Below are 24,732 nucleotides of genomic sequence, written 5' to 3' on the forward strand. Positions count from 1 at the left end.
ATATTATGAAATACTAGTTATTATCGAGATAGTATGTAAATAAATATAGATTATTAGTTAGTCGCATCTAGTCGTATTGGTGAGATAACTTATTTGTCTTATTTTCACGTACATATTTATATGCCTATACTTGCGCTCCTCACTCAAAATTTATACGCTAATCGTAAAAGTTAAAAATCTATAAAACCAATATCTTTGAAACTATTTAGTTACGTTCATTTTAATTTCATTTTTAAATTCAAATTTTGAGTAAAATATGCAACAAATGATCATTCATCATCAAATGGCATCACATGACACGCTGCAAATATAATGGCATGCATCCAAGAACAAACTAATTACCAACTACATCAGTTACATATTAAAAAAAATGGAAAGCAGTCCTAGAATAAGCTACAGTAATCCTAAAAACCGAACTTGGACTGGCGTGACTGTGTTCTCAGCATATTTAGTGTTATTAATGATCGAGATTTATATAGAGTTCTATGAAAATCAATCACATTTGAGAATATATCGAAGAATGTGCGACATTGTTGCTTCGCTGAGTGCATAATTTGCAGTGAGCACCAAGCATGAATATTTATTATTTTCTTTTCATAAACGAGTTCCGTGATGGAATAAAAACGGAGAATCAGTTTCATTAATTATCCAATAGATTGTATACCTTGTTTATCCATAATATGTAGGCTATACGGATTGAGATGTGATTTATTTAAAACGACGGCATATCAATTATAAACGTATTTCCCCTGTAACTTTTGTCACCTGTGAGAATATACACCACTAGAATTTATGATGAGAAAATATGGATTTAGTAAAGCAAGTAAAACTTTAGTCACTATTTCACTCTATTTCTCTATTTAGTTTTGAAAAGAGATGTCTTTTCCAATCTTATAAATTATTTTCCTAATGAAATTCTATCATAGTTTTGGATGTACGTTTTTGACAAGTTCATCTGATGATAATCAAAATGGTAGGTATTAAAGGAAGTGCGAAACAATATATAAAAGGTGTTTAAGTGGAAATAAAACATAACATTCTATAATAAAAAAGTGTTTATTGACACATCACACAGAACCAAGCAGCCTATATAAAGACGACACCCCACCCGCCACTTTGTGCCGAGCGAGGACATCAAATAAATAACTGAATATGATTTAACAAAATGCACATACAAAAATGGGGATAAAAATATAAATTTCGATCGGCTTTATACAAATCATACATTGAGTACATCATCTACACTTGAATTAGAGCTATTTGATTAGACCTTGGATAAATTACATAGTTTATAGAAAAAGTATGTTTTTTATCACGACAATGAGGTCTGATCTTATTTTTTTTTATAATATCTACTTCTTGGCGAAGTCTTCTCCAGTTTTGATGTTCTTCAGGAGTTCAGGGAGGGCATCCTTGAGGAGTTGTTGTTCGTATGCGTTAAGTTTTCCGTAGCCGAGGTTCTTTTCTAGACCATTTTTGCCGAGCAACACCGGGTTCGCGAAGTAGGCAGCTTCTGTGAGGTCAGATTTGACGTACGCACATTCTACTACGTTGGCTTCACCCTGGGGAGAGAGAAAATTATTAGAAACCTTACATTCTTGAAGTTGTAGAGTTTTATTGTTTGTGATATGGTTCTTGTTAATAAATGATTTTTGTATTATTGTAGTTTATTATTTTTTGTAGAATAAACTCAGATAAATAATATGGTTGTTTTTAATTTCTGTAACCAGTCTAGATGTTGTTGAATGGTTGAGTTGTAATAAAGTTTTTGGTTGGTATTTTGGTTGTTTTATTTATTGTCTTAAAAAGAAAACCTTTCTTCACCGTTCATTTTAGATACACACATAAAAATTTTTAGTATGTTTCATAAATATAATTATAACACATGATTTGTCATTTTTATGCGATCATGAAGAAAAAAATATTTTGTTTCCCTTAGAGAAAAACTAGATGTCAATATAATCAGTTTAGATACCAATATATTGTCAAAAGTTGATTGTAAATGTCAAAAGTTTTAAAGCTCTTGTCAAAAATCATTTCCTGTCTTTATAATGTGTTGCTTATATTTATTTATTTTATATTATATATAATAGTTTGTACTGTATTTTTGTAGTGTATTTAGTAGGTTATGTACTATTATGTGTATGTATATTTATATAATTTGTAAGTATTATATTATATTAATTTATAAGTATTTATTATATATATATACACATACATATATATATATATATATATATATATATATATATAAATTATAATAAATATAAATTAATATCGGCGTAGGGATGTGACGACCCCATCGCCCACGGTTGGAATATCTATTAGACAATAGATATTCCAACCGTGCAATCAGTCAACCCGCAGGACACCTTGTGGCGGGGTGTCGGGGAGTAGCGACCCCGCGGGAACCGAGTGCTCCCGGGGGAGGCCCCTGTCTTCATCTCCGGCTCGCCTTCACCGGCCGGTCGGAGTGAAGCCTGACGAGGACAGGACCCCCACCTCTGGCTTGCCTTAACCGGCCGGCCAGAGTGGAGTCGCGAGAGCTTTTAGCTCGAAGGGTGGATGCGAAGCGTAAGTGGCGAGTGGGCACGTGATGCTGGACCCTCAGGGAGCGCGTGATCGTCGTTTAAAGTCCAGGGACGCCTCTCCACCCTTAGCTGCTCACGACATGTTGCCCTCTTGTTGCTAAGTTACAGCGACTTTTTAGAGGGCCCATCTGTGAGAGGGCGAGTCACCGTCTGCCAATATATTTTTACAAACTTTGTTGTAGAAAGGCAGACGCCATAGTTCCTATAGACCCAGTAACCTGTCCACATAGCACCCCTTTCCATAGTCCAGTTATTTATTTCCATTTTTCTGTAATAGTCCTACATCGGCCGCGGACTGCCCAGGGCTGTATCTCTATATAGTGCAGTCATGGGCAGGCTGCGGCTGATGCCCCATAACACATTAAAACTCTCAAAAGGGCCTCTGCGTGTTGGATCCGTGTCCCCACGTAAGCCTTCCAAAAGACCGGGTACCGTCCTTCTGGTGGTACCCGAGTATTGATATGGTGATGAGAAACATAAATTAATATAAATATAATATAAATATAATTATTGTATAAATATATATATATATATATAAAATATATATATAATTATTGTAAAAATATAATATAAATATATTATTATTATTTTTATTATATATTATTTTTATTATTTGTATTGTACCTTTTGCTTAATTTATTTATTGAATTGGCGCCAAGTCGCGTTCTAGCATACATTCCTTACCAATCAGGGTTGCCTGGAAGAGATTGCTTTTGAGCAATAAGGCCGCCTTTTAGTACGTATGTGCCGTGTGTTTTCATTGTATTTAATTATAGTATAGCTTATTTATGTTTGGTATATTATGTACAATAAAGAATAAATAATAAATAAATAAATAAATATTGCTACCTTTATGTGTGATTAAATATTTTTTTTTTATGAAATGGCCAATATGATAATGAAAACATTTTGAAATACACACCTTAAGTCCTCTAAGCAGTGAGTTGGTGAGCCTGGCGCCGGCGTATGCCATGGAGAGTGTGGCCGAACCACCACCGGCCTTCGCCTTTACTACCTGCAGAGAAACAAACACACACATTAATAAATAAATAAATATTTCAGGACAATTTTGATAATTTCAATATTAATAAAACAGTTGTGTTCAAAATTTTAATATGAATATGACCATATCTTTGTCTTTAGCGAGCATATAACTTTGCTCAGGTATAATAAAAAAAAAGATTTAACACACACAGTTATCTTTACAAAAATAAATCAAAATCATTCAATTAGTTTCGTATATGTTGATATAAGTGCAATCCTAAAATAAAATTAATTAGTTGTCGGTATTGTATGATGTAGGCTATAATCCTATCTCAGTACCAGCCTTCAGTACCCTAAACAAATTAAGAAATAAGTCGCTTAAAAACTGCATCATTGTGCGTCAATTCACATCACACTGCATCATCCCACATCACTCACCTCAGTACCGGCCTCCTGTATCCTCTTAGTTAACGCGTCAATCTTGGCCTGGTCGGTGAGTTTGACAGGGGGCTGACTCTGACTGAGCAGGGGAATGATGGTCACACCCGAGTGCCCGCCAATCACGGGGATGGTGACTGAGCGAGGGTCTACACCGTTGATCTCTCCGATGAAAGCGGCAGCACGGACAACGTCCAGGGTAGTGACGCCGAACACGCGCTTCGGGTCGTACACACCCGCCTGGGGATGGACAAAAAAGTATTGAAATGAAAATACCTATATATAAATGATGAAAAGACAGAGAAAATTTTCAATCACGAAGCGATATTCGAGCCCGCGTCTTTAAAATCGTTCTAAACTCATAAATGTAGCTTATAGTATGAAGCTTATAAAGAAATTATATAAATTGAGCATTACTCTATCTAAAAAAAATCGGTCAACTAATTCAACCCAAATAATATAATCGTACCAATTACTTATACAAAGAGAAATTAAATAAATATATATTTACAAAATCGGTAGGTATATTAGCAAGATAAAGGTTTGTAAACAAATAATTAAAGATAGTCTAGTCATAGTAATTATAATCACATAAATACTAAACATCGTAATTATTATTAGATAATGATTTAAGCCCCATGTGGGCTTAAATCATTATTTCGTATTATCGTACAAACCCAGTTTCTCAAATTAATTTTCATTCTATGTATATTTATAAACTTTAAAGTTTTTGCACAAATTCGTGTTTTTGTCCTTGTATAAAGTGCAAAGTTTTTATACAGGCGTTCACAATGCAAATGTACATGTAAAATATTTATTGTTTATTTTGATAATTTAAAACCTATGCAATCCATATTTTTTACTTCATTTAAAACACTAACAAATTTAAAGAATTCGATTTATTTTAAGTTCCAAAATCAGAAGAATGTTATCAAAGATAAACAAAAACTTTCCTTAAAAAGTCCATTTAAAATATCACCTACCTTCTTCAAAACCTCAGACGCGATGGGCACCATCGAGTTAACAGGGTTGGTGATGATAGCCAGCATTGCTTTGGGTGCCTTCGCAGCCACACATGCAGCGAGGTCCCTGACGATAGAGGCATTGGTGTTGAACAGGTCGTCGCGGGTCATGCCCGGCTTGCGGGGGACTCCGGCTGGGATCACCACCACATCGGCAGCTGCAAGATTGTATTAACCTTAGAAGATTGCTTTAATTGTGTTTTCTGGATAGTTTATATTGAACACTAGCTGTGCCCTGCGGTTTTACCCGCAGTGCTCCACTCCTGTTAGTCTTAGCGTGATGATATATAGCATATAGCCTTCCTCGATAAATGGGCTATCTAACACCGAAAAAAATTTTCAAATCGGACCAGTAGTTCCTGAGATTAGCGCGTTCAAACAAACTCTTCAGCTTTATAATATTAGTATAGATTAAAGGATTATTTTAATAGTGTTTTGGTTAGTTGATGCAATAGGTGTAAATGTTATTTAAAAGTGTATCAATAAAGTTTAAAACTAAATCAGAACATCTTGTTGGCTAATGAATACTGCAATCAATTCAAATAGACTTTAACAGCTAGTGTGGTGTGGAGTTTTAACTATGTAAACTATATTATAGATATGTTAATGTATGTGAAGAGAGACTATGTATTTTTCTGGATAATGAATATATACATTATTTAATGTATATATCATACTAGCTTACCGTCCGAGGCTTCGCCCGCTTTGTCCAAAACCTAATAAATTACATACTTAAACCATCCTCTTGAATCACTCTATCTATAAAAAAAAACCGCATTAAAATCCGTTGCGTAGTTTTAAAGATTTAAGCATAAAAAGGGACATAGGGACAGAGAAAGCGACTTTGTTTTATACTATGTAGTGATATAGTGATATACATTAACACATTCATTAAATACTGTCATTAATATTATTGTAACTACTTGTTTAAATAGGCCTCAAGTCTAATCCAAAACAAATAACCAAATAAATACCTAGATTAAAAATTGATTGTAATTTTTTACACATGTTTAGATATTTTAAATCTAATTAATAGCTCGTTAAGAATAATAATGCAATAAACAGGTCAACACTATATTGAGAATATAACGGGTGATTTTTTAAGAGGTAGGATTTGATTTAAAAAAAAAACACAAAAAATTTGAAAAATTTGATGTAATCTATAATGGAATCGATAGAACGATCAATATAATTTAATGTTTGAAGATGATTTCATGTAAATGCTGGCCGCGGCTCCGGTTTATATGGCCCATTCGCAAAGCCCAATTTCGGCACACTCTCTACAACACATCGGCCGGTATATCACAAATAAATGCTTCAATATTGGCTCCCAGTGCGTCAATCGTTGCTGGTTTATCCCTGTAGGCATAAGAAATAGTCCAAAGGCCGTAGATCACACGATCTAGGCGGCCAATCGACGGGCCCAAAAGGTGAGATAAACTGTTCGCCGAAGGCGGCTCTCAATTGGGCTATTGTTTCGCGTGCCGTGTGGTATGTGGGACCGTCTTTTTGAAACCACATGTGAGGAATGCCCAATTCTTCCATTTTGGGCAAAAAAAAAATCGCCAATCGAAGAAGTGCATCGCGCACTTCTTAACCGACTTCACACTCTCTTAACCGAGCATGCATTTTGATAGTAAAATTCAATAATTTGCAAGCGTTGTTCGTTCATAAGTCGATTCATGGTTAAATTATAGACCAAACTGAACAAGTTTGATAAAGACACAAGACATGATTCACGCGTGATCTATCAAAAACAGTATCGCCAAAAAGATACCAGCAAAAAAATCACCCTTTATAATTGTTTACCTATGTAAACTATATTATAATATTATCACATCTTTTATGGTCTGATATTATTATCAATCAACATTATCTTATCATACAATAGACATTTTCCATTATGTCATAGAAGATGCCTTATTCAATATTAGAAAATTTTTCATAAGAATTTGTATCATACTTTCTTCACAACAACAATTAATTGATATTTATAAGATGTTATAATAACATTAAAAGAGGAATACATATACAGTAGAACTCCAATTATCCGAACTCCGACTATCCGAATCGCCGATTATCCGAATCACAAAAAATTGTCCAAAAATAGTCTAAGTGCGCTATTATTCTACCCCTAACAAGAATATGGAGAGGATAATGATGATAAAGATGCGTTGTCACTAGAGGAAATAAGAAAAATGATTGCAAAAATATTATGTTTCTTTCATTTAATTCAATAAAAAAATAGTGCAATATCAAAACGTAGCTTTTATTCTCTCCAATGGCAATTTTTTTTTAAATCCGATTATCCGAATATTTGATTATCCGAATGGGTCCCGGTCCCCATTAATTCGGATAATTGGAGTTCTACTGTATATGATAACTATTTTAAAGGAGGATTACATATACATATTATCCCAAAGTTTTGTAGGTATGTACCATTTCATTTAGAGAGGAAATTATATTCTTATGGAAAAATCACTTTGCAATGCCTTCAAGCCACACCTCCGTGCCTGTCGGAGTGGGGAGCGTGAGGTTTTATCGTTACGGAATTTCTGGATTCGGTCCCCGCGCTCAAGGCCCGCGATAAAAGCTATGCAATAGCTTAAAAAGTTTTAAGACAAAAAACATTTGTAAGATAGACACTTGCAAGTACAGGTCATGTGATTACTTCTCAGTGTATATCCCATCCCATATACTTGTAGTAGTAGTGCAAATCAATTCAGTAGTAATGAAGTTAATCATTTTTTAACAAATACATTTTAAAGCTTTCCTTTACACTATAATAACTCTTATTTATTATATGATCTACCAATTGGGAAAATATTGATATTGCTTTATATAAATCTGATAAGAAATATTATAAAAAACCCCAATAGTTGTTGTTGGTTTGATAATAACATAAAACACAATCATGTTGTTTTCAATTTCAGCATCTATAAAAGTTTCCATTTAAACTGACATTGACATAACATGGCCTTCACAGCTTCACTATATATAGGTTATGACTATTATGTAACAGCAACATAACCTAAATTAAATTAAAAATCTAATTGGATGCTTACATTCAATAGCGGCGCCGAGTTCTTCAGGTCCCTTGTGGCCCGTGACCTTGGCTGGGGTGTCCATGTGAGAAAGGTCGGCAGCTACGCCTGGGGTCACCGGCGCGATGTCATAGCAAGCCAAGTGGCTCACCAAGGGGTTCTGTTTCAGCAGCAGGGCCAAGGGCTGGCCGATACCACCGGCCGCACCAGCCACCACAACTTTGTAATTGCTCTGAAATACATTTTTGATTATAGAACATGATTAAAAACTTTCGACTTACCTTCAAATATTTTGAGTTAAAACAAAACCGAAACATTATTTTTTGCAAGAAATCCTCATTACTGAGCCTAATTAGCCTTCAGATAAAATAGCACTTTTTACCTGGGGTGAGGTGGAGAAGCTCTTGGCTCCATTTTGCACGGCCACGGAGGCTACGGGTTTTAGTACGCGTGAGAACATTATTGTGCGTATATTATGAATGGAATTACTTAATAACTTCGGGTATACGATTTTAGAGTAGATAATCAGCACGACCCGGCCGACCTTTGCAAGATAACCAAGATAACTAGTGATGTAACTTCACTGTCACAAATGTCAGCAAAAGCGATTACTGATAACAAGTCATGTGCGACAAAAAAGTCGCGACATTCATGGAATAAAGAAATGTTTTCCTTGTTCCATGCGTTGTATAATTAGCATTTCTCAACTAACTTTTCAGGAAATTATTATGTCTTAGGAACATAAAATATTCCATACATTTTCATTTTGTGAGAATAAATAATTAGTTTAAATTGTAATATTTTTTCAACTAGTTGTTTGCTTCTATTAACTGCTTCTTTTATCCCTATGCCTGCATATACATTTATCATTAATTTGCACACTTATGTACATAATTTTTAAAGATCCCTAGATGCACATTACAATAATATGTTATATGTACATAGCTAAAGTTTAATATTGTTATTATACAAGTTGTGTTATACAATGTAATACAATATTATTTCAACGTTATCTAAATAAAATCTAAGGTCTCAGTTGATCTAAACAACATTGCACGCAAGTTGCACGCATGTCGCATTCCTAGAATCTCTACCTACGATGCCGAGCTACGATGCGTTTAGAAAACAATTGTGTACCACACTTATAGCTTGACAGATAGTTTTCTGGTTTTCGGACTGACCTGTCAAGTTTATACCAATGCAATGATGAATGACAATAATTGACAATAGCATTTTTGTCAAAGTCAAATGTTTTGAAGAAAAAACATCAACATTTATTGAAGCCATTTAATTTTATTTTACAAAAACAAATATATTATAGACGTGGGAAAAATATCTTAATTTTAATTATTCAAATTCATACAAAGCAGTCATCATGAACGTGATACAGGCGGTAAAAATGTATATCACAAAAATGACTGAGGAAAGTGGGCCTGGAATGAAAGTCATTTTAATGGATAAAGAGACTGTGAGTTATAATTATATCATAAGAACACCCAATAAACATCTTTCGTGCAGACCTATCACCAATAAAATTCAAACTTTACACTTTATAGAAGTGCGCAGCTTTATATTTATTTGGCTCATTTCCTTTGCCTGTATCGTAATAAATGTAATTACTTTAATAGTGGGCTAAACTGTACATTATAGGGCGTGGAGTTGAGAGTCGTAATTTTTTTTGTGGTTAGCTATTGTCCTATGGAACCTAAATCTGAAATTTCACAGCGCGAAAACTTTTTGTTTTTGAGTCACGAATTTTTGAAAATCGGAAAATTTTACTCCATTTTATCTTTGAAACGCGAACTTACTGTTATGACAGTGTCAAATTGACCTACAGCGATTGTCAAACGCGTTTCATTTCAGGTAAAACATTTCTATCTAACAAAAAAAATATTATAATTTAAATTTTATTTATGAAATTTGCATATTTTTTAACAACAACATTAAAATAATTATTATTAAGTATAGTTTTTGTAAAATAGATTAAATAAAATAAAATTATTAATATTCGCAATTTATAATTTAACAAAAATATTAATCGAAGTGTCTAGTAGTCCGCTAAACGGATGAATAAAATAAATTAGTCGTCCGATTACCGGATGAATAAAATAATTTAATCGTCCGATTATTCGGATTACTAGATAACCTTTTAACACTAAAGCTAGTTGGGTTGGACTAAAGCAAAGGGGGCGCAGGACTTTTGATGGAGTTGCCTAGTTGGTGTCATTTTAACACCTATTTATTATTGTTTTATCGTAAAGATAACGCTAATATAAGCATGTTTTATAGGAACAACTTTTCTCTAAAATCAAAAATGGCGGAGATATTCACCCTCAATTCGTTAGGTTAGGTTTAGGTTAGGTTAGCCTTTAGGTTAGGTTAGGTTAGGTTTCTTAAAAAAAAACCACACAGAAATAGGAGCCCCGCGAAGCGGGGCTCCATCGACGCGCAAAAAAAAAATCAAGTTAGGTTAGGTTAGCCGTTAGGTTAGGTTAGGTTAGGTTTCTTAAAAAAAAAACTACACAGAAATAGGAGCCCCGCGAAGCGGGGCTCCGTCGACGCGCAAAAAAAAAATCTAGTTTAGGTTAGGTTAGCCGTTAGGTTAGGTTAGGTTAGGTTTCTTTAAAAAAAAAACTACACAGAAATAGGAGCCCCGCGAAGCGGGGCTCCGTCGACGCGCAAAAAAAAATCAAATACCTACGTGTGCCCTCCTCCCCCCACAAAAAACCTATAATACGTGCGGCAGTTCTCTAAAGAAACCCCGATAACCTAACTATATAGATAAATAGATGTTATCGGACGATTAAATTATTTTATTCATCCGGTAATCGGACGACTAATTTATTTTATTCATCCGTTTAGCGGACGACTAGCGCTGTCCAATATTAATTGTACGCTTTGTACCGTGGAACAAAACAATAACGACGTCATTTTCAGTTACCGTTCGTTTGCCACCTTTCAGTCGAGATCGTTTCGTGCGTACTCCTGTTAAGCCCTAAAACTGTACAAAACTATTAAACTTTTACTTTTAGCATACAAATAGGTAGCGAGGAGCGAAGCGACGACCGTGTTAGGTTAACATTTGAACTGCCGCACGAGCCGAGCGAGCGAAGCGAGCGTGCCGCGGCAGCGGCCGGCGAGTGCCAGAAGCGACTTTAGGGCGATTCCCACTCAAACAAAAAAAAAACTACAGGTCATACTAATGTCTATTACATTAAATCTGTCATATTTCAAATCAAAGAGCTAATGCAATATTACTAGTATTGAAAACTATTATTGTAAAGTAATAATTAATATTAATTGCTTCAGATCAATGTGGAACTGGAAAAAAATACCTAAAGCAAAGGGGGCGCAGGACTTAGAAAATTTTTGATGGAGTTGGTATCATTATAACACCTATTTATTATTGTTTTATCGTAAAGATTACGCTAATAAAAGCATGTTTTGTTGGGGCAACTTTTCTCTAAACTTGATAATTACCAAGATACATGACGGATTGTAAAATGTAAATTTTTTCAATGATGGAATATTATGTATTCAATATTAAGCTGCGAAAGTCCGAATCTAGCTAAAAAACGTTACGCTAAAATAAGCATTGCATTATCATAAGACTTGCCACAGAACCGAAGCTGTCAACCCCGAATTCCACGTGGTCTTGTTTGCCCTACCCCTAGAGTGTATGTAAAAAGCCGGAGGCGCGGAGGGAGAGCAGCCCTCGCCCGCCGTGACAAAGCTCGGGAGCCGTGCGGAGCGGAGCGGCTGACCAATAAGCTGAAGCTGCGAAGTGGAGTACGGGCGACCGTGCTTTGTCACGCAAGGGCGGAAGGGCTGCACTTCCCGTAGCGCCGGAGCTAAGGCAGTGTCTGAGACAATATAAAAAAGACATGAGGAGATAGGGAAAGGGTTAGGTTAGGTTTTATCATCAATCTTTGAGGGCGAATATCTCGGCCATTTTTTATTTTAGAGAAAAAGTTTTTTTTATAAAACATGCTTATTTTAGCGATTTGAATAAAAATTATGTATTTTATGATTCCTATACAATTTTCACTTTAGATCAAAAATTTTCTAAGTCCTTACTTTGCGCCCCCTTTGCTTTAGGCGGACCAAAACTTAATTTGTAAATATCTCGAAAACTATTAATTTTCGCGCCCCCCCCCTTTACAGGGGAAGTTCCTAGTACCCACCCCCCCTCTCTCCACCCCCACTACCCCCAAATTCCACGCCCTATAATGTACAGTTTTACCCTGTGTTGCTTATTAGACTGGAACTGAAATAGATAAAATATTCATGCTTTATGACATTTAAAACTATAACCATGAAAAAATATCCAAAATGATATAGTTAGCTATACTTAGCATCAAAATAAACAGATACATAAACTCAGATTTATTATATCAACGTCTGTTGCTGTTGTATTCATTATATTCACTTTATAATGAACCTTATTTTTCGATTTTTCAGACTAGTATAGTAAGTATGGTATTTAGTCAGTCAGAGATCCTTCAAAAAGAAGTCTATCTATTTGAGAGGATTGACAGCCAAACAAAATGGGATAATATGAAGCATATGAAATGTATTGTATTCCTGCGACCTACATCTGAAAATATAGCCCTGTTGTCACGAGAACTGAGATGTCCTAAATATGGAGTATACTTTATTTGTGAGTGGAAATAGTTTGTTTTTTAGATTGTAATATTTTAATGTTTATGTATTGTATTTATTTTTTAATTGTTTTTTACATGCTGTTAGACTTTATAAATTAGTAATCAAATATTTTGAAAAACATTGTCTATAATTTTTTCAAAATCAAGCATTTATTTAAACAATTAAATTTATAGAACACTTCTGAATCATCAGTTTTATCATTTAACACTGTCCTATATTTACTACCGACTGCCTCCTTGGTACAGTGGTTGACGCGTGAGCGTAACACCGAGGGGTTCTGGGTTCGATACCCGGTGGAGACAAAGAAAAAAAAATGTCTCAGTCTGGCAGGACACAGAAGGCTGTTCACCGAAAATCGATCAGTGAAACAGATGTATAATGCATCTGCCCCTTACATGGGACTTCACTTTTATATTTACTAGATATTGAGAACTACAAATTTCTTCAGTCACTTCTGTAGTTAAAGATATATTTACAGTCTATGCATTTTTTATCATGTGATCTTTTTATAGATTTCAGCAATGTAATATCAAAAGCCGATGTAAAGACGCTAGCCGAGTGTGATGAGCAGGAAGCTGTGAGGGAGGTGCAGGAAGTGTTTGCTGATTATCTGGCTGTTGATAGACATCTGTTCTCGTTTAACATTGTGGGCTGTTTGCATGGTATGGATTATAAATGTTTACATTTGTTTATATTGATGGCTGTGTATAGTTCAAATAAACAATAAATTGCTTTAATTGAGCAGCTAGGCTTTTAATTGAGCAGCTGATTTAAGCAGTGGACTGCTTCCAGTGACACAAATGGATAATGTTAATTTATTTACTCTTTTTTCGATAAGAACAAAATTAGCCGTAATTTTTTTTATAGTAATTAAAAGTCGGGAATTCACATGTAAACAGGCATATACTTACACCAGTTATCAAATTCTTACACTTTACAAATATTGTTTATTTTGTTTATTATTTATAGGTCGATCTTGGAACCAACAGCACTTACAGCGATGTTCGCAAGGCCTCCTCGCTTTACTCCTATCACTGAAGAAGCGACCAATAATCCGATACCAGGCTGGTTCGGAGCCCTGTTCCCGCCTCGCTGAAAGAGTCAAGGAACTGATGAGGAGGGAGTCGGTGCTCATGGACAATAATATACCGTTCAATGGGGATGTGCCGAACCCTCAACTTTTGATATTGGATCGACGGGATGACCCTGTTACGCCATTGTTGCATCAGGTATGGACGGAAGACGATTGGGCTGTAAATTTAAGACTTAGCTTACTGTTAAGTGTTCAAAACATTGCGACAAATAATATGACAAATAAATCGCGTTTACTTCCGTTAAAAAGTCTAATTATTTAAATATATTATAATGTGTAAAATTGAACAAGAAAATATCTATGGCTTTAAACTATTGAAATTTAATTACAGCTTTGAATAATGTAAAACTCAAGTGTTAATTTATGTATGTTAAAAAATGAATTAGATGTGTCTCAATTTGAGAATTGAATGTATCAAGAGTTGCTCAAGTAAAACAGCTGTTCAGAAAAGCATTAGCAACTTATATAAGCACTTACATTACTTTAAGCTTACATTTGAGTTTAAGTACTACTATATCACCGTAGTGGACGTACCAAGCGATGGTGCATGAACTGATCGGCATACACAATCATCGAGTATCGCTGGCACATGCTGAGGTGCCCAAAGAGCTGAAAGAGATTGTATTGGCGCCGGAGCAAGATGACTTCTATACTAAAGTGAGATTTACTTTGCATTCTAATTTAGTTTTCAGTAGACCTATTGAAGCAGAATTTTACAGATTTTCTTTCAGAGCTCTTTAAATTGGTTGTATTACAAAATAATATTATTCTTTCTTTACTTAAAACATAATATTATTATGTCAATTGTTGATTACCATAAAGGAAAAATGGTTAAATTAATTTCTGCATTTTGAATGTTATTTGCATGGACTATAACTTTTGAGGATGAATATTTCCTTTAAATTCCCTTTATTTTATAAATATTAATTCAAAAATTTGATATTATTCATTCACTCTGATTCTTCTGCATATGTTATTTCTATAATTTTTTTTGTTTGTTTGTAAAATTATGAACAAAAACATGATTATTTAAATATTCTAATAGAATCGCTACGCCAACTTCGGCGAGATCGGTCAAACCATCAAGTCGTTGATGGATGAGTTCCAGAAGAAGGCCAAGAGCCATCAAAAGGTCGAGAGCATCGCGGATATGAAGAACTTTGTGGAAACCTACCCGCTTTTTAAGGTTAGTTTTAGTATTAAGAAAAAAATTATAGAAACAATTTTAATTTGTAGAAGTTACAATTCGTAGAGTATTAGGCATATAATATAAAGGTTAGTAGTATTAGTTTATTATTTATCTATATGTTTCTTTAATTTTTGTATGCTTTTAAAACCTCTCTTCAAGTCTGATGACTTACCTATATACCTACAGTGCCACAAACTTAACTGACCCGGTGACGGTGTCGCTGATGTCGATTTTAGTTCATAGTTTTAGTAGTTCCAGATTTTGCCACCGGGTCAGTTAAATTTGTGGCACTATACCTTAAAACCAATACTTTCACCAACTTTCACCTCTTATTTCGACATTTACCAACCCTTTCCGGATACATAATTATTAAGTTTCCACCAGAAAATGTGCGGCACGGTGACCAAACACGTGACTGTGGTGGGGGAACTGTCGAGTTGTGTGGCCAAGCGCGAACTGCTGCTGGTCTCCGAGCTCGAACAGGAGCTCGTCTGCCAGGCTGATCATCAGAAGCATCTGCAGGTATTTAATTGCTTAAGACTAATGTGACTGAACTGATTTTTTTGTTTTGCAAAATGAATAAAAAACATTCAATATTTTTAATAGAAGATAAAAATAAACCAATTTTAAACGCGCTGGTATTGATGGTGATTTTTTTTATTTATAAGAGGTACTTGGTTAATTATGATATGCTATAATAATTCAAATATTGAACAAATCTCAAAATAATCTAATTTTTTTAATAACAAGTTTCTAGATTTTGTTCCGTAATAAAAAAAGAAAATCTAAAATATTTATTCTGTGACAAGTTTTTTTACAGTTTTTAGACATAATGTTAAGCATTTAAAATTAAAATGCATATGAATTCTTACACAAATAACATTATATAATTTATTATTAATTGAACAATAGACCAAGTAATATCTCTTTAGTTATATTTTATTCACCATTCTCACCACACCTTTTCTTTCAGCGCATAAAAGCCCTATTCACAAACGACAAGGTATCCGACTCGGATCTCATCAAGCTAGTCTCGATCTACGCGCTGCGATACGAGAAACACGCGAGCAATGCGCTAGCGAGTCTGTTGGAAATGTTGCGCACGCGCAGCACGAGTGGGGATGTCACTATACCAGTACTGGGCTTGGAGTATGGCGGGGCACATGCAAGGCAAAGCGATTTGTTTGGCTTGCAGGACGCTACTAAGATCACTAAGCGGCTTTTTAAGGTAAATTTTAACCAGTTAATTTTAGCATTATGCCTACGCACCATAAAATATTTTTGTACATGGCTAATTTGTAGAAATAGGTCGTAGGTAGCGTCTTCAATCTTATTTACATTGTTCGTTACTATTATAAATTAATATCTCTGGTTATTTTTCTGCTTTTCATATTTGTTCAAAGAGAAGAAAAAATTAAAATTTAACCAACACTTTATAAAAAAAAGGACACAGAAGGCTGATCACCTACTTGTCCCTAAAGAAAATCGATCAGTGAAACAGATGTATGAATAATGCATCTGCCCCTTACCCCACTACGGGGACACGGGACTTCACACACACTTATAAAAAAAATGCTAATATAATTAATCGGAACTCAAAGAGCAATAAACAAAAATTTTTATTTTCTAAAAATATAATACAAAAAGAAACCAAAAGTTAGAACCTGTAATGAAAATAAATACATAACTTATCAACTGATTACACAGCCATACCAAAACTTGCATATCCATTTTTTTTTTATTCCAGGGCCTCAGTGGAGTCGAAAACATCTACACCCAACACACACCGCTCCTAAAGGACACATTAGAAGACCTAATCAAAGGGAAGCTTCGAGAGAACCTCTATCCTCTAGTAGGGGGCGAAGACCTATCCACGAGTAGACGGCCACAAGAAATTATCGTATTCATTGTAGGTGGAGCCACATATGAAGAGGCTCTCTGCGTTCATCAGATAAACCAAGCGTATCCGGGTGTCAGAGTTGTATTGGGAGGGACTACGGTGCATAATTCGACGTCGTTTATGGAAGAAATTAAGTTCGCTATGCAAGGCGTGGCTAGGACGCATACAAGGCATATACGGAATGTTTAATTTTGGTCCTTATTGTATTAGTTGGAGAGTCGAGTTTTGTATGAAATGATCAAGTGATTGTAGTGAACTTTGATCGATAATAATGATGATTGGTGATGAAAAAGATGTTTAACATTCCGTTTATGCGTTTTTCATCTTGATTCTGTGTAACTATTTGTGGCAATAATAATATGGAATAATACTTTCATTGCTTGAATTAAAAAACCTTCTTAGATAAAAAGTTATAATAATTATATTTGCATTATTTATTATCATCAAGCAATTATAGCCTCTTGCAAGTATAATTTAAATAATTAAGATACTATTTTAGAGTTAATAAATATTAGTTTATTACACATCTCTGATGTACCATTACTACAAAATTTATTGTGTGTTTTGTACATAATGTACAAGTCTTGTTTTAAATATTGTGTCATATATTAAGTGATCGATAACAATTGGGATATCTTTTATTCTTTCGAGGAAATCAACTAAGGTACCTAAAGACTTGAAAATCAATTAACCTTGCTTCTAGTCTTATCATAAACAAGTTATTGTATTCTTTATTGTTATGGTCAGAAATATTAAATTATAAGAATAATCTACTGTTATTTATATGAATTATTAAGAAATAAATTATCCATACTTTAACTCTTTTTAGTATTTGTTTTCCTACTTTTTCCCATTTCTATGAAATTTAAATTGTCAGAAAGTATCAAAGTACCTTATAATTTGCCAATCTAACTCTGATATCTTCATTGCAGAAGTCTAAAACATTTTCATAGTTGCAGTAATTGTTTCTATTATCTACTTAACAAAGGGTCAAATAAAAACACCATATTGTTGTGTTCAAAACACATTTTTTTACGTTTTTTATTGAAAAATATCCGACGCAGCTGTACGCGTCGGTCAACAACACGTGTCCGCCGGCGACACGGGAGCTCCCTTACAAAACAAGCGAACACTCAAGCCGTGTCTAAGCATACGTTACATTTCCCATCGCTTCATATAAAACCTCGCACACCCGACATTTCAGTCTTTAAACCCCGGCCGCAGAACCTGCTCGTTCCTACTCTTCAGATCTGATAAAACAAATTTAAATAATATTCTTGTTCGCTTCGAGAAGGTTCTTCGTCGAGGACGTGGACAGTTGGTAACACCTCTGCCCCGCGGGGCGACAAGTTATAAGGCATTAACTAATACAGTTCGGCGTCTGACGCGTATTTTCAGTTCAATCAAAGAAAATCGCGTGAAACGACACGAACTGGGCCGCTGGCCGCAGCCCGTTACCTACGTTCGCAAAATATAGTGCCATATCAGGTACAAAAATAAAAAAAAGCTGTACAACTCGCAATCCGTGGATCGCTTCATTGCGACACATGTGCTGTGGTGTTTACGTTTGAAATGAAATGACTTTACAACGTTGACATTTCAAGGCACAAGATTATTTTTCGTTCAAAAGTTAAATTATAATTAATTCATGCAATGGCGCAGTGACATATCGCGCGTTTGGCACCGGGTCGTCATGACCGTTTAAAAATCATTACGAAATCAATTTGCGAAAATAATGGTCTTACCACAAAACAATTTAAACACAGTCTAACTTTAAACTAGGGATTTTTAATAGTTGTCTATGTGAAATACGACAAAACCAGATTAAAGAGAACCCGCGCTTAATGTTAAACTCTGTCTAAAGTTTTTTGTGGTAAGACAGTAATTGTCGCGCCGTATCACTGCAGCATTACTCTCGAGCGTTTTATATAGTACATATATCAAAACTGTATTGGGAATGCTTCGTTTGCATTCAGTTCTGCGAATAAATGTCACAATAAAATAGTAGCAAACTCTCTCGCTACTGATGTTCGAAAATATACAGAATAATAAATATATTTTTATATCTCCAGTTCCGATAGATAGATAATTATTTGGAAGCAAGCTTGCTACTAAATGTTTCTATTTAATCGCAATGTTTACAATCTATGCACATATCCTTGCATATACATTTTACATTAGGGGATAAATATTATCCATTCTATCCTTCAAAACAGTAGCTTAATGTAAATAATTGGTTTCGTCTAACATTATCATCGACTCGGCTATAGTATGCAAGACCTTAAACATAACCACTTCACCTGATTTCGTTTCACTTTAAATCATACATTACATTTTTATATTTCTTCCAAGTTACATTGTCTCCTTATCGATTAATTCACAAGATACATTTCGTTTTTTTCGTACACATAGTTCGAATAGGCTATTATTTTTTATTATTAACAAAAATACAGTAGAAATTCCCCTAACAACCTATCATAGTGTCACAAATACAATCCGCATAAAACGTACACAATATAATGACGGGACATACAATATTCAGTTCCGTTTCAATTGACGTTAGACAGGTGAAGTGAGCAAACTCAAATGTTAGCCAGAAGGCACCGAATCGTTGCCTTCGCCCCCCTCCCCCCCTACAATATATAAGAGACCCGGCGACAAGCGCAAAATGCTTCGTCTTGAGTATATTTCTCGATAATCAATCACTCGTACACAACCGCATTCGTCTACTCAACGGTCAGACACAACAACCGCCCCGCACTCGCGGACCGCTCTTATCGACATCGATAAAATATAATCCATACAATCGCGTAACAGACAACACTACACGTAGAATATCTCACACACAACAAACACGCGGTGGACGCACGCACGCTTCAATAAAATTCTTAAAAGAAAAAACAAAAAGTTTGACAAAATAAAAAAAAAAAACTGAAAAAATTAAACAACATCGGCCGCAGCGCGTTGGCGACGCTTCGCGAACGTGCTGGCGGCCGTTTAGGCCCTTCCCGACATCTTTTTTTGGGATTTTTTTTGAATGTTCATTTTTATACATCACAAATTATACACGAATAAGCCGTTGAGGAAAGGTCTCTCGAATTTACCGCTACTCGTATCCCTATATACATATTTACACCTAACTTAGAGGACTTAGGAGTTTTTTTTATACAGTAAACAAACGCGCGTATTCATGGGTTTTATATATTAAGGTAAATGGATCGATGTTTATCGGAACGTGGACTGATCAATTCCAAAACCTATCTACGTGTAAATTTATAACACTTAGCTAGACAGCTCTGTTGAGACTTACTATAGACTGAAGACTATTGTGTTTGGGAAATCAATTGAACCTAGCACCGTTCGAGTTTAATGCTACTTAAATTCAGCGTGATGTATTGTGTATAAATCTAAAACATGTACGCATAATATTAATCATAATAATCTAATATAATATTTTGTCTTTTCAAATTCATGTACTTGGCCAAGTTTTCAGTTATTTTAGAAAAAAAAGGAATCTCACGTCACGTAAAGCAATAAAAAAGTGATCGATAGAATAATTTTAATATTCTTGGAATCTCACATTACAAGAACATTTTCATGTTAACTCAAAACACTCAAAAAAGATTGTAAAAAAGTGATATTTAAAATGTTGATTTCATTACAAGTTTGAAACATGCCTAAACAAATTTTTAACTTCCCAGAATTATTTTGCAATTAATCACTACATAGTATAAAACAAATTCGCTTTCCCTGTCCCTATGTATGCTTAAATCTTTAAAACTACGAAACGGATTTTGATGCGGTTTTAACAGATAGAGTGATTCAAGAGGAAGGTTTTAGTATATAATTTATTACGTTTTAGACAAAGCGGGTGAAGCCGCAGGCGGTAAGCTAGTTATTAATATAACGTATCTAATTAACGATTTTACATGCGTACACGTTTTAGCCACACAAATATTGCGTTAAAAACAAACCGAAGCATAAAATAGCGCGCATAGATGTGAATTGAGTCCACAATTGGCGCTACCCAGGGAGCACCGCGCGGAGGTCATGGACTATGCCCCCCTTCATACAACAGACAGACTTACACTTTCGACGCGTATTCATAAACCGATTTTACCCCCCCCCCCCCTAAAATATAATACTTAAACTTGTTTTCATTTCTTAATATTTTTTTGAATTATCAAACTTATTTTGACCAACTTTTTGCAAGTACATTATTTTCGATCTCTATTCGTGATTTTTCCCGCTTAAAACTACTCTAAAACGTTTTTACTCCGCATCACAATTAATTTTTTCCACCCAAAAATATTTACCGATTTTTAACACATTTCCAAAAAAAAAAAAAACTTTTTACCGATTTTTTTCTTCTCAATCGATAAAACCGGTTCATCATTACGCTCTACCAACCACACTCGCCATGTGACCCTACATCTACGTAACGGCTCGACTGGAAACGGTCCGACGTACGAATTATCATTAATTATATATACCTATAGGAAAGTAACGGGTTGTGAAAACACTTTATATTTTAATATTATGTTTACGACTGTTGCGATAAGAATGGATTACTGGGAGATTAGAAATTGAATAGATTTTTAGTAAAATCGACGTTACGTTGAATGCTATTTTAAAATTAAAGAATTAAGTAGTGCAAGGGTACTTAATTATTTAAATTTACTGAAATATGAGTTTTAAAATCACTAAAAATATAAATAAGTTTTATAATTTTCCTGATAATTGATATCTAATGTGATAAAAAGACTTCTAGAACATAATAAATTACAATAGGACAGCTATATTTCGTTGTTTTTATTAATTTTAAATCACATTTCATCATAAACTTCCTACCTAACATTTACAACTCCATCACGCAAAAACAACTGCGTCGATTTCGATAAAAACGCGCACAAAAATAGACCACAGCCTGGTCCCCGTAATCACGCAACGTCACGTGCGGGAGCTAGTAAACAAATCACCCGTTCTTATCACAACAGCATCATTAATTATAACGCCCTTACATATATTTCACTTGTTCGAGCGCAGTACACACTACATGTTAAATTTCGTTTATTGTCACATCTAAATCCCTTAATATATAGTTTTTTTAATCCAAATTAATTCATATGAAAAAAACCGTTATATTATTCACTGTGATACACATACATACACTCCAGCACAACTCATTAAGGCAGTAATCGTAAATATATTTATATATAATACATCTATGTTATATAATATAGGCTTATTTTAAACATCTGATATATACATCGGATGTAAACAGCAATGTACGAACAGACAAAAAAAAAGCACCTAATTTTTAAATTACCAATGTTCACAACTTCACAAGACTGATTTTAAAAAACAATAAAACAGAAAATATATCTTAAAATAAATAAGTATCAATAAATATGTGTGTAACGATAACTTGGATATATAGACAGAACAATCTCTCGACGAAATCTTGGCATTTAAAAATGGTTGTAATTTTTTGTCCGTCCGTACACATAAGCTAACATTCCCCCAAACAAAGCGACATGAAACTCCGAAGGGTAATACAATTGACTCAAATTGGAATTCGCGGGTTAACACTAAATAATAAATATATAACGCGGCACCGCGCGTTAAAAATGTGGCTGGTAGCTTTTGGTAGAATTCGGTGAGAGAAACCAAACAATGGTAGAAAATGTATACATATATTATTTATATATTACATACTCGAAGCTGCCACTCGACATGTAACATTAATCTTTTAAAATCTTCTAGCAAGGGTTTTTATAGACAAATACATTTACTACATCTACTATATAAAAATAAGTCGGGTTTTCCTTCCTGACGCTATAACTCCAGAACGCACGAACCGATTTCCACGGTTTTGCATTCGTTGGAAAGGTCTCGGGCTCCGTGAGGTTTATAGCAAAGAAAAGGTGTCTCTGATGGCGAAACGGAGTTCGCCCGGTTTGCTAGTATAGTAATATTATTTAAATTGACATGTTCCAAGGTACGACACGAGCTGCCTACATGTAAATAGTTTTTCTTTTTTCATATGCTTAAAATATAAAAACTGTGAGCACAAAGTCTACCAAATTCTACCATCCGAAGAATTATCTACCTATAATACAAATCACGACGCGGCAGTCGTTTTGATACATTCTTCCACAGAATGTATATATATTTGTACCACCCAGCTATACTTTGTGATATAAAATTATTCGATTAGCCTCCTCCTTAGATAAGCTAACGTTTTATAGCATTCAATTTGTGTGCCTGTTTGATAAAGTGTTGCCAGTTGTAAAAATGATTCTTTTAATAAATATAAACAAAATATACATTTAATAAGTTAAAAATTCATTTTTAACCGTATAAACTCGTATATTTTGATTGTAAATAATAAATCATAGAAAAATAAGAGGTAATTGATTTAAAGTTTTTTCTAATGCATTTTTATAATAGTGTGATGAAAGTATTTGTGATTAGGAGATAAATAATAAATTATCCCATTGTTCTTGTATTTGAAGTAAATATCATTTTAAAAGTTATGTTATTATCATACATTATATAGATTTCACTATATAATTGTAATGATAATGTAAAAATTCATAAGTTTCTTTGCCTAATACCTAAATCTTCAAGTATTTATCTCATTTTAGTTCCCTACTATAATCAGGGAATATTTTGTAGTATTCAACACAATGTACACCAAACCGACTCACAAATTGAACGTAACTAATTAACCAATCACTTAAACCAATGTGTGTATCCCTAGCCGATACGCGAATCACTGCGTTGCTATGGTTACCATAGTATCACGGCGAAGCCCCAACGTGACGCGGGGGCTCGCTCGGCCCCTAGCGGAGCCCCCCGTGGGGCTTGGGACAAACGCACAAGGCCCATACGGCCGCGCTGTAGTCTAGCTCGCACATAACCCCGACCCTTATATGACGGACGCATATTGCTTGAGACTGTCATTACGCACATTGTCAGGCGCACCTGCTTCACTATGAAGGCGCCTCGTTATAAGTAGAACTATCACTGAACAGGAGCACACAATTTTACGTGAACTTTATCACTATGCAGGCGCACCGACTTTCTCTAGAAACTATCACTGAACAGGAGAACGCACATGCTGTGAAATTTTATCACTACACAGGCGCATCCGCTTTTGCTTGAGACCACTGAACAGGATATTGCACACGCTTTTGTGTGGAATTTTTCACTACGCCTTTTAGATTTTACTGAGTAGGAGCACACACTCTGTAATGTGCGATTTTATTTGTTGAACTCGTTACACACGCCTTTATAGAGCGACTTCAGTTGGAGTTATTCTTCCGCCTCAAGAAGGGCATGATCAAGCACGCAGCAGTGCTTATTCTCACTGCTACACACAGTACTATGTAGCACGCTCATGTCGTCCAGTTGAATCTAGTTTCCTCTGCGGCTATGCTGTAGTAGAGTGCGAGCGTCTTCAGTCGAGTTCACATCTTTCATTTCAGCATGTGCTGCGTCTAGTTTCCACCTTAATGCACAACCATATCTACAGTGAAGTCAAGTTCAAGTTCCCACTTCAAAACACAGTTGTTTAGTGCACTCATGTATTATAGTTCAGTCTAGTTCCACTATGGTACACGCCCATATCTATAGTCCAGTCCAGTTCTAGTTTCCACTATGGTGCACATCTATAGTCCAGTCGAGTTCACACACGTTCAGGGCCAGGCAAGCAGGCAGGCGCGGCGGGGCGGCATGCGGCGGGGCGCCGGGGCGCGGGGCGCTAGGGCGCGGGGCGCGGGGGCGCGGGGCGCGGGGGCG

The 24,732-nt window shown here is 35.1% G+C and overlaps 2 protein-coding genes across 2 annotated transcripts; one reads left to right on the forward strand and one right to left on the reverse strand.

The window, feature by feature from the left end:
• Positions 1–1,037: 1,037 nt before the first annotated feature.
• Positions 1,038–8,652, reverse strand: Mdh2 (malate dehydrogenase 2). The gene is made up of 6 exons (XM_089708512.1): positions 8,462–8,652; positions 8,101–8,311; positions 4,997–5,193; positions 4,014–4,253; positions 3,514–3,606; positions 1,038–1,562 (listed from the first exon to the last, which is right to left on the reverse strand). Exons 1-6 carry the CDS (start codon positions 8,537–8,539, stop codon positions 1,353–1,355), a joined length of 1,029 nt encoding a protein of 342 aa, XP_089564638.1. The 5' UTR covers positions 8,540–8,652; the 3' UTR covers positions 1,038–1,352.
• Positions 8,653–9,348: 696 nt separating this feature from the next.
• On the forward strand, positions 9,349–17,693 carry Vps45 (vacuolar protein sorting 45). Its single transcript, XM_089708662.1, has 9 exons — positions 9,349–9,547; positions 12,541–12,739; positions 13,257–13,406; positions 13,714–13,973; positions 14,363–14,494; positions 14,883–15,023; positions 15,411–15,548; positions 16,000–16,254; positions 16,774–17,693. The coding sequence occupies exons 1-9, from the start codon at positions 9,455–9,457 to the stop codon at positions 17,113–17,115; spliced, it is 1,710 nt and encodes a 569-aa protein (XP_089564788.1). The 5' UTR covers positions 9,349–9,454; the 3' UTR covers positions 17,116–17,693.
• The last annotated feature ends 7,039 nt before the right edge of the window (positions 17,694–24,732 follow it).

This window comes from Colias philodice, chromosome 21 (genome assembly GCF_061535455.1).
Source record: "Colias philodice isolate Cphi_HAF_F1 chromosome 21, ilColPhil1 Martin Lab GWU primary, whole genome shotgun sequence".
NCBI lineage: Eukaryota > Metazoa > Arthropoda > Insecta > Lepidoptera > Pieridae > Colias > Colias philodice.

What these genes read in the sequence shown, in the direction of transcription:
- Mdh2 (XM_089708512.1), bottom strand. Translation starts at nt 8,539, where the DNA reads ATGTTCTCACGCGTACTAAAACCCGTAGCCTCCGTGGCCGTGCAAAAT. An exon ending in GCTTCTCCACCTCACCCCAG is followed by an intron (nt 8,312 to 8,461) that starts GTAAAAAGTGCT and finishes AATGTATTTCAG; the next exon opens with AGCAATTACAAAGTTGTGGT. An exon ending in TACAGGAGGCCGGTACTGAG is followed by an intron (nt 3,607 to 4,013) that starts GTGAGTGATGTG and finishes GTTTCTCTGCAG; the next exon opens with GTAGTAAAGGCGAAGGCCGG.
- Vps45 (XM_089708662.1), top strand. Translation starts at nt 9,455, where the DNA reads ATGAACGTGATACAGGCGGTAAAAATGTATATCACAAAAATGACTGAG. An exon ending in CATTGTGGGCTGTTTGCATG is followed by an intron (nt 13,407 to 13,713) that starts GTATGGATTATA and finishes TATTATTTATAG; the next exon opens with GTCGATCTTGGAACCAACAG. An exon ending in ATCATCAGAAGCATCTGCAG is followed by an intron (nt 15,549 to 15,999) that starts GTATTTAATTGC and finishes CTTTTCTTTCAG; the next exon opens with CGCATAAAAGCCCTATTCAC.